We start from the raw sequence: 10,593 nt of genomic DNA on the forward strand, positions 1-10,593 counted from the left end.
CAGCCAAACGCGCCAGCGCGGGTTCGGTTACGCGGACGCTGTGGAGCCTGTGCTGGCGGCAATTGTTCGTAAACTGGCGAAAGCTCTTTCTGGCTGCACAGACTGTGAATGGAGAGCACCCACCCGCGTCCAGCAGCGGCTCCCCCGCCGCCGCACCCCCCCCCCCGGGAACGTAAACTGGGGAAAGCTCTTTCTGGCTGCACAGCCTGTGAATGGAGAGCACCCACCCGCGTCCAGCAGCGGCTCGCCGGCCGCAGCACCACCTCCGCGGGTCAGCCGGGGAGGCACGGCGTGGCTTTGAGATCGGTAGCACATCACAGCTAAGCAGGTAGCGTAAAATGGTGTTGCTGACAGATTACATCGACGTGTGCCACTGTGACCACCGCAGTGGTCTTGGCGGAGAGTTGTCTGGTTCGACTGTCACTGCTGTCAAGGAAGCAACCTTTGGCTTCAGGATGCCGTGGATAGCTGGTGATTTAATCGGGTGTTACTAGGGCCTGTGTGTAGCCAAACGTGGGCGTTGCTGATGCCTTTGGGGAGGCATTTCAAGGAATCAAGTGTATAAGCAGAATGTGGCGGCTCTAAGGCTAATCTTCAGAAGCTTTGTAGGACTGATCTTGTAGTGAGATTCAGGTTAATGTGAGAAATGTTTGACCTCTCCTCCTTGCAGGCTGCAGAAGATGTCAATGTTACTTTTGAAGATCAACAGAAAATTAACAAGTTTGCAAGAAATACTAGCAGGATCACAGAGCTGAAAGAAGAAATAGAAGTGAAAAAGGTATATTTGCTTCAAACATCGCTTGTTCTTCGCTGCTGTGGATTAATTTCCTGCTGTAACATGGAAAAGAGGGGCTGTGGATTATTGTAAGCAATGCTTTGGTTCTAATATAGGATTTCTGATAATTTGAAAATAGCCAGAAAGAGATGTTGTGAGAAATAAGGGCCGTTAGCGTATTTGCACATGCAGTTCTTGGAACTCCTTAGTTGTCATATATGAAGGATTGTTTATATATAAAGGCTGTTTGTAGTGTTCTTAAAATTTCCTGCCTGAGATTGTTCATATTTAATTTTTATAGAGCCAGTAAGGCAGTTGTTTGTTACATTCTTCTTTCGACATGTTGATGGAGCAGAGAGGTTTTCTTTTGTTAGGCTGAAGAGAACGCATAATTTTCTTTTCTAGTGTTCATTAACTTTCCTTCAGTATCAGTCAGAGCACTTCCAAAGAAGTTTTACTGAGTTTTTGATAAATGCCAGTACTGTCACAAAATGTTTTCTGTAATTGCTTTGCCTGATATGGATATTGTAGAAATGTTGCCTTTTGATGTTGGCGTTGGTGGTTTAAGGTGCTGGGACTCCAAGCAATCCTACTTCTGCAATAAAGTAATTAATATTAGCCATCGTATTTATTAACTCTTTCTGTTCTCTAGCTAAATTAAAAAATTCCTGTGTAAGAGCCTATCAGGTATTAGTGAAATTTAATTCTGCTGCATTTCCCTTGTCTAGACAGTTAATTACACCTTTTAATGACAGGTAATGAATATTGACTAGAAACTTCTACTGGTACAGCTCTGCTGAATGTCCCCGATGTTGAATGCTGAATGTTACTTATGCCAAATTACAGCTCTGGAACTGTTCTGTTAAACCTGTTGAGATCATGCTGGTGGGTAGGATGTTTTGCCCAAAATGCGGACTTGCTGAGTTCATTATTCAACTGGCAGCGTGACAATGTGTCCATCAACACGATTTACCTAGTACAAAGTGGCCACCTTTCTTATGTCTTGATAAACAGAAACAGCTTCAGAATTTGGAAGATGCTTGTGATGACATCATGATGCTTGATGATGGCGATTCACTTCTGATACCCTACCAGATTGGAGATGTCTTCATTAGCCATTCCCAAGAAGAGACACAGGAGATGCTGGAGGAGGCAAAGGTTTGTCTGGGCAAAAGGGAGCTCCTTTACTGTGGTGTGATGAGCATCGGAATGGGACGATCTGTTCAGTCTTCGACCTTTTACTTTCTAAAGTTCACGTCCGATTCGTGATCTGAGAGGGATGTGCATGCACAGTCCTGACTGGGGTGTCAGTATTTAAAGTCACACTGGCTTTTGTTTGGCCCTGTAGTAAGTCTTACAGCCTGACTTGGCCAGAAGTTGGCAAAGGGGCACCTCTTCATTCTTTATATGTTGCTGACAAAAGTGACTCAGTTTGGTTTTCATAATGTGTTTGGTTTTTTTTTTTTTCAGAAAAGTTTACAAGAAGAAATTGAAGCATTGGAGTCCAGAGTTGAATCAATTCAGAGGGTGTTATCAGACCTGAAAGTTCAGCTCTATGCAAAGTTCGGAAATAACATAAATCTTGAGGCTGAGGACAGTTAAAGGTGTTATAAATACACCATACAACTTTTCCTTGGTTTATTAAATGTTTTGATAACATTGTTTCAATTACATTTTAAAAAAATCCATGACATTTTTCTCTTTTTTTACTTTCCTGTCTTGGGTTCCATCTACTTTAAGAGCTTTCTTGTTTTGGTTATTGCTGTTATTTATTTGTTCAGGGAAGCCTTAGCTTCATACTGTTGTTAAAGCACCAAGATTGGAATATTTGCATTGTTTATTAAATAAAAGTCAGGCACATATTGTAGTGTCCTTGGTCTTATTTTTCACTCATGAAAATACTGAAGTATAAAAACAGGGAATTTTTTATTTGCACTGTAGTCTATAAGGCATGACTCAGCTGGAATGATTTTGGCTGTTGTTAGCAATCCTCCTGAAAATCCTCAATCTGTCCTTTGTCTTTCAGTCTTGGTTCACATAGCAGAAGCACCATTAGCTCAGTGGCAACAAGTTGCCAGGAGAGAAAGGAGGGTTCTCTAAAGCTTGTGTTGATAGTGAAGAAGAGCTTTTGGAGTCACAGTCGTTCGTATTCAGTCACTTGCTACTTTGTATTTGGGAATCATGAAAAATGCTGTAAGTCAAAGTGATGATCTTAACCTTTAATTTTTCTGAACAATTATTTTCTAAATCCACACTTAAAGTAAATCCAAATTAACATCAGAATCGTTCATAGATGATGTTGCTATGTCATCATTGATCCCTGGAACTACACCTCCATCACTGTGTGGAGTTGAATGTAGTTTTTAAATGTCTTAGTTTGTCTCCTTACCTTCTTAAACTGTACTGTCTCACCATCATTCAGCTGTTGGACTTCTGCCTGCTTTGACTAATGTATTTTTCTGTGGAAACGCCTGCTCATTATGACTTTGTTTCTAAAAATTGAATCTTAGCTTAAATCATCTTTTTAAGCTATTCTCCAAAGCAGTGTGGACAGAGCCAAATCTACAGACGTTTTTCTTAATATAAATAATCAGTATGACATATGAGTATTTTTATAAAGTGATTAATACCTACCTATTGTGTCCATTGTGTAGCATCTCCAAGCAGTCTGAACATGGAGAGGGGGTAAAAACTGGTTCCTCTGTTATTGAAGCAGTCAACAGGGTGGTGATACTGCATTGATCCTCGGAACACTGAGCAGGCTCTAGCCAGTGTGTTGTTATGAATCACACCATTGTAACTTACATCGTTGCTTGTGTAAGGTGCTTAACCTCTTCGGTAAGGTTTCAGATAGCTGTAAGAGAAGACTCTCTTCAACAGTGAAGACCTAATGCCTCAACGCAAGCACATCTGTTACATACAGTGTATATCAGCTGATGGCTGTTAAGCTGCAAAAGCTGTGCTAATGTTCTGCCTAGCCCTGGCGTTTCACAAGTTTCTTTTCAGTAGAATTCAGTTCTGCTGCTGGACTGTACGGATTTTTGACCTTGGTTTCTAACTGGTTACAGTTTCAATTCAAGCCTATGCCTCAGGAAAGAGTTAAAGTTTTTCCTTCCTGAGTGAATACTTCAGCTACTCTTAGGTAAAATGTGGATATGGTAGCCATGGCAACTCTGCTGCTCTATCTGCCAGTCAGCCCTTGTAGCAAATCAAGTATGCTGGGCCATCAAGAAGATAGAGGTGTTCCTTTACATAATTTCTGAACCCTCTGTACAATTTTCTGTGTTTGGCATCAAGCTACTTAGAGTAGCTCTGGGTTGACCCAGAGTTGTTTCAGGCCCTAAAGAAGAGGAGAAGGTGGCCTTATCTGCGAGCAGCTGATGTGAGTATAGTGGACTTAAGTGACTCAGCTGTGCCTTATCCTGCTTTATTAGGTAGAGCTCTTACTCAAAAACTGTCTGAGAACAAAGTGGTACTCCCTGGAGGTGCGGTGTCTTGAGTGTTTTTCCTAAACAGCCAAACCGCTTGTTTGGTGTGTTAAACTAAACCATCCAATGCACTTGTGAGACTTCTTTTTCTAGGTGAAAACTGAGCTAGTGATGGAGTTTGACCCACAATGAGAAATATCCAGCAGATGGCATCAAAGAACTGGGAAGCCCATTTTCTAGTAAGCCCATGCCTGGGTTCCGAGTGCCAGTGCTGGGTTTAGTAAAGTGAAACTGTCTGCAGTGATCATATTCTGATTAATTGGTTGGTAACACTGTAAAATTCACTCCCAGGTGATTGCTGTGCCAGCTCTGCTACTCTGAGCATATTCACAGCTGTGCAGACTGCAGGTATTTCAGATTGTGATTTCCAAATATGCCACAGCATGGATATGGCTTAAGTAGGGAAAAGAAGGTGGCAGCTCGTAAGGTTTAACTGTGATTCTGGTGGCAGCTATAAAGCTGATGAGGACCTTAGTTTAGTAGAGGATCCAAAGAGAGAATGCTGACAAGGTGTGGAGATCTTCCATTGTCCTTGTATTATCCCTTCTTTGGTATCCTAGAAGCGGAATTGCCCATATTGCAGCCCTGGTGTTTTGGGAAAAGAAGGTTCTTAAGAATATCAAAGGTCTTTCCTCTCTAGCAATGGATTTCAGTCCTTCGGTGTTTCTTTTGAGACTCCCACCCCCTTAATTATTGTGGTTTTTCTGGTTATCATGGTGTTTGTATATTTTAGGCCTTCCTGCACTACTAGAGTTTGGGTTTTATATGTATGATGTGTCTTTCCTGCTTGCTTAGTTCTTACTACAAACTGTTTGTCCATGCAGCCTTGAAAATCTAGGTGCCTTTTTGCATGCATGATTTCGATTTCCGTGTATGGTTTGGACAATTGTGTTTGCAAGTCAGATTAGCCTCTGGATTTTTGCAGTTTACAGAACTACTGTCTCAGGCTATTGTTTGATATTTTTATATGTGTAAAATAGAACACAGCGGAAACTCTTTGGTTTTTAAGTTGTCATTGTAGAGGTTAACTTGGAGATTGTCCACCAGTTGCTTGACAGTATTTGAAAGAGTCCTTGATCTTTTTAATAACCTTCCTCCTCCCTAAAGAATATATTCCATTTTTTTTCAGTTGGCATTTATTCTGTTTAGCCCCCATCTTCTAAGTACTTTTTATCTTTGGTAGATTGGAAATTTCTGTTCTCTCTTGTAAAGTTCATATTGCTGTTACCTTGTTCAGATACTGTAAGTCTATGAAAAAACCCTCATCCTCTGTGCACCTCTGTACATGCCGTGAATTGTGTAGCTGCACTTGACAATGTATATTTTTTTAATACTGTTGTCAAAATGGAAATAGTTGACTGTCATTCTCTGTTTTCTTAAGGGAGGGACATCTGTAAAGCACTTGAAAGATGAAATGCACCATGAAAGTGCTAAATGTTATATTAATCTAAGGGCCTCGTTTACAGTGTTGGGCCAGTGATCTCTTGTGGTCTCTTAGTGATTGAAGTAGCTCTTCAGCTCCATCTTTGAATTAAAATACAGTTTCCATACTGCTTTTGTTTGCAGGTCATAGAGCCACCAGTGGCTGCCTTTTCCCTGGGCTGCAGCGGTTAAAGCGGGTAAAGTAGCCAAACAGCAGCCAGTGAAATGCTGCTCCTCTCAGTGCCAAACAGACAGAACTTCTCAAAGGCGCCTGCTAAGAACTCTGTAAAACACAGTAGGACACAATTATTATACTTACAGCATTTTCAGGGGCTCATTTGTGATTCTGATATAAAGATGTTTTCCACGTGATGATCTCTAGTTTCTCCAGTAGAATCTTCATTATTGCTCATTGCTTTTGTGTAGAAGATCCTCAGATGCTATTGCACTCCATAATATAAATGTGGTTGATAATTATTTTATAATTATAGGAAGTGGTGTGTAACCAAAGTATAGATAATTTTGTGGTATTAACTATCACTTCAAAGAGCAAAAAGATTGAATGCTGAATACTAAAGCCAGCTTTTCTGTAGGAGCAACAGAATTAAGTAGTTTGGTTAGCATGAGTCAGTGGTTCAGATAATTTATCTAATGTTATTCTAATAGGCTGTTTCATGAAAGAAAAAAAAAAAGGATGTATTTAGGCATGATAAGGCCTGATGGAAATTTACAACCAAGTTTGCTGTTTTGTTGATTGTATGAGTCATACAGAAAACCAAATTATTTTGTAATTGAATGTTAGCTGCTGATGGGACTGCACAAAACGCAGTGCACCAAACAGGCAAAAGGCTACAAGAGATTTCCCTCAGCAAGAGATGAAACAGGTTTACAGTTAAGGGGAACTGCATCCAGGTGTTCAAGAGATGTAATGAGATTATAAACCTGGTTAGAACATCAGCCATTTGTGACGGTTCCAAAATCTTTCATTTGCTGTTGTATTCCAAAGTGGGTTAGTATGGTGTGACTTCAATTTCAGTTTATGAACTCCTGGAGTTGTGGGGTGTCCCTCTATACTCATGGCAGGAAAGCCCACACTTGGGGACCCTTGAGTGCTGGGGTGCAGGATTATAATGGCAGTTCATCAAAGGATTACTTCAGGGTAACTGCTGTGGTGTGGTCTGGTCTGGCAGTGTGACCACTTGTACAGGGGAGGGGAGGCATAAGATGTACTTGATGCTGAAGTCCAGGCTCGGCCAGTGCTGTACTTTCCATTTCCTTCAGAAAATATCCAGTTTGCTTTCTTAACGTGGCCCAGCACAAGTGAGGAAAAACATCGTTCCATGGATTTATAGATACTCTGAAGTTTTACCCCTTCAAGCACGGTACAGAAGTCCATCATATCACATTGGGATAATTTTTTTTCCTAGTTAGCTAATGGGATTGTACATACCAGAAGTACAGTGCTCCACTGAAGTTATTTACTATATTTACAGTTGAAATTTCTACTGTCTGTTAGGTACCTGGATAGAAGTTGGTAAGGGCCAGTCATTGAACACCAAAAAGCTGTAGCACACAAGTGTAAAACCTGACTGCCTTTGGGTACACAATAGTGGTAAATCAACTCAGATAAAAATTATTAATCTCAGCGCAGATGGCTAAGGACTGATGGTAGCTCTACACCCAAGACTGTTTTCTATTAACACTTTGAGGGAAATTAACTTTCATTTCTGTTGTGAAAGCTTATTCTTCCCCAGTTGCTTAATATTGATAGTAAAAGTTCATCCATAAAAGCTTCGATTTGCTTTTAGAAATGTCTCCGAGCATCACTGTGAAATGTCTGTGTTCTCAAACAGCCTCTGGGGAAGTTTTTAAACTGAAGACTTGTCCCCCACCCTTTGTAGGAGTTAGAGAACTGTTCTTATGTTCTTCATGTATGTATTACCGAAGACAAATACATAAATACATGCTCTTGAAAAGAAGAGCAGTGGATGCAGTTGAGATGTTCGGGATAGAGTTTCTAGTGGTTGACTTTTGATGAGAGAAGCAAGGATCATGTCAGCCACAGGTGGAGATGCTGGCAGCTCCTGTGCTGCTTGTGTAGATGGCTGTGTTAAACCTCCTGTAAAAATGTGCCCCAGACATGTCACAGTTCATTTTTTTTCTTTTGAGGTGCGAAGTCAAAATTACATTAAGGGTCTGCTGTGGTTTGAACCCAGCCGGCCACTAAGCAGCAACTAAGCACTACGAGCAGCTTCATTGCTCCCATCGCCTTCTGGAGGAGAGCTGGGGAAGTTGAAAGTAAAGCTGTGTGAGGAGAGTTTACTGAACACCACAGAGAGAAAACAACAGTAAGTACAGTGATAAAGCCAGTGATATACAAGGCACTGCTTACTGCTGCTGTCCCCTCCTTCCGTGTCCTGGACATGATGTCACTATGGTATCGGATCCCATGGGCTGGTTCAGACTGGCAAGTCTGTCTGTGGCAGTTAACCCTATCCTAGCCAAACCCAGGACAGGGTGACAGTACGTTTTTCCCCTCCGTGGCTCATACAGTTGTTAACATGAAAGAAGCAACAATTAGGAGGTAAGGATTAAAAACAGATATGTGGTTAGGTAGGTTAATGCAAACAGCTCCCTTGAAGTCAGTAGTTGAAGCCATGCGTAGTCCTGACTGTATCTGTAACTATTCTGCAGGTAGAAATATTAGCTGTGTTTGTGGCCAAGATCCTTCACGAAGACAGGCCTCGTTAAACCCTGTGGTATTTCTTCTACTTCCTTCTAACCCCACCAGCTGCTTTGCCCACTGCTGGAGAGAGTAAATCTGATCGGCTCATTGAAGCAAGTAGGAGTACGCAAACATGCAGACAAGCAGATGGGACCGTGTTGGTACTCTCTGCACTTTGTAGAAAATGCTGCTACAGCACATAGGCAGAAAAATACAAATATTAAGAATGACTGGGTTTTTTTTTTTTAAAAAAAAAGGAGCAAAATGGATTTAACTGTAGAAGAGTTTTAGCCATTATTACATGTTTTGTTATGGTCATGGTCTTTGATTTTACAAAAGTGGTAGCAAACTCAACTGTAGAATTTATGTCATTTTTTTTTTTTTTTTTAAAAAAAAAGGAGCAAAATGGATTTAACTGTAGAAGAGTTTTAGCCATTATTACATGTTTTGTTATGGTCATGGTCTTTGATTTTACAAAAGTGGTAGCAAACTCAACTGTAGAATTTATGTCATTTTTTTTTAAAATACAAATATTAAGAATGACTGGGTTTTTTTTTTTTTAAAAAAAAAGGAGCAAAATGGATTTAACTGTAGAAGAGTTTTAGCCATTATTACATGTTTTGTTATGGTCATGGTCTTTGATTTTACAAAAGTGGTAGCAAACTCAACTGTAGAATTTATGTCATTTTTTTTATCTTTCTGTTCTCTTCACTCTCCAGCTTTGGACATTAGTGATGTGGAGTAACTGTATGACTGCTTGTGCACATTACTGGGAGATCACTGTTGCAGAGGTTTTGTGCTTACTCTCTCCCAGGAATGAGCTGTGAGGAGAATAATTATGTGAACAGCCGCTGTGGAGGACAGTGATATTGCTAGGCAAGGAGGGTGTTACAGCACTCGTGTCACCTGTACAGTCGCTTCTCTGGCACCTTGTTATTGCAGGTGCAAAGTACCATGGGGTGAAGAATTAGATTCATGATTCTCTGTAGACAAGTGTCGGTTGGTTGGTTGTGGGTTTCCTGGTTTCCTTCTGTTTTTTAAAGTCTTGAAAAAGTAACTAGAGGGTGCAAAGCACAAGTTTATACTCAGCTTTGCGTTGGGTACAGTTGCTGTCCGACTTCAACAACGGTCAAACCCTCCGTATTTTACCTATACAACACAGTTGTTTTGTATTGTGGTAGCCACCGTTTTGTCAAATGAGACATGGAACTTTCATACTACTTTTAGTGCTCACCAACCAGTATTTTGCATTTTAGCTGTGTGTACTCTGACAGTTAGCTGGGGCTTTGCATTTTTTAGATCTAGCTTGGGCTTTGTATGCTCTCACTTCTCCTGACTACAGACTGCTAAGTAGCTGTGTGCATTTATAATGCTGTTTGGTGACATCAGCACAAGATTTTCACGTCAGGTTGACTTTTATTTATTGTCACTGGCTAGAACGTCTTGACAGATAATTTTATTGCCATTATATTTGATATGACAAACATCTCATAAAATTACATTTTGCTTCATATCAAAGCAAAGATTTATTTAATATGAAGTTTCAACTGATGCCTGTTGCTATGACAACATGCAGTAACTTTGTGGTTAGCGTAGGAATTATCTCAAGATTTTCCTGAGTTTCCTGTCAAATACGAATAGCGTGCAAAGCTTTCACTTTACTAAACAGGACATGTGGGAGAAAGATCACAGGCATTTTCCCTCTGCTCTTAAAACGCTGGTTTCAATTCCCTTTTGTTTCAAAGGTAAAGTTCTAATGATGTCAAAGTTCATACAAAAGTTAGGAAATTTTTCAGAGTAATTTGTCTGTAACATGCTATTTTCATTTGTCCTTCGTACTGCAGTGGAGAATACAAAGTTTGCTTTTTATTCCACAGTAGATTTGATGCATTGATAATGAGCTCTGGATCAGGCTTGGCTATAGCTCCCACACATCCTAGCATGCTGAAAAATAAAATACACATTTAGGCTCTTGCTTTTCTCTGCTTACGTGGCGAGCTGTAGCTTCATGTCGAGATGTTTATATTTCAATTAATGGGGGTGTATAGATGCTAAGATAGTGAACACCATTCACAAATCGGAAAAACAAATGAATAACACAATTAAAATAATGCAAAATGAAAAAGTGAATAATTCAGAGCCAAAATAAATTAATTCCCCTTAGCCATAGTGAATTCTGAAAG

At 40.3% G+C, this 10,593-nt stretch overlaps 1 protein-coding gene across 1 annotated transcript; it reads left to right on the forward strand.

Annotated features, from left to right (window-relative positions):
• Window positions 1-646: 646 nt before the first annotated feature.
• On the forward strand, window positions 647-2,458 carry PFDN4 (prefoldin subunit 4). Its single transcript, XM_010139099.1, has 3 exons — window positions 647-778; window positions 1,790-1,933; window positions 2,246-2,458. Exons 1-3 carry the CDS (start codon window positions 647-649, stop codon window positions 2,375-2,377), a joined length of 408 nt encoding a protein of 135 aa, XP_010137401.1. The 3' UTR covers window positions 2,378-2,458.
• The last annotated feature ends 8,135 nt before the right edge of the window (window positions 2,459-10,593 follow it).

The sequence above is a fragment of the Buceros rhinoceros genome, unplaced genomic scaffold (assembly GCF_000710305.1).
Source record: "Buceros rhinoceros silvestris isolate BGI_N320 unplaced genomic scaffold, ASM71030v1 scaffold11230, whole genome shotgun sequence".
Taxonomy (NCBI): Eukaryota; Metazoa; Chordata; class Aves; order Bucerotiformes; family Bucerotidae; genus Buceros; species Buceros rhinoceros.

Bases quoted from the DNA above. Each gene is read 5' to 3' on its own strand.
- PFDN4 (XM_010139099.1), top strand. From the start codon at position 647: ATGTTTGACCTCTCCTCCTTGCAGGCTGCAGAAGATGTCAATGTTACT. The intron at 779-1,789 runs GTATATTTGCTT...CTTGATAAACAG, and splicing joins AAGAAATAGAAGTGAAAAAG to AAACAGCTTCAGAATTTGGA. The intron at 1,934-2,245 runs GTTTGTCTGGGC...TTTTTTTTTCAG, and splicing joins AGATGCTGGAGGAGGCAAAG to AAAAGTTTACAAGAAGAAAT.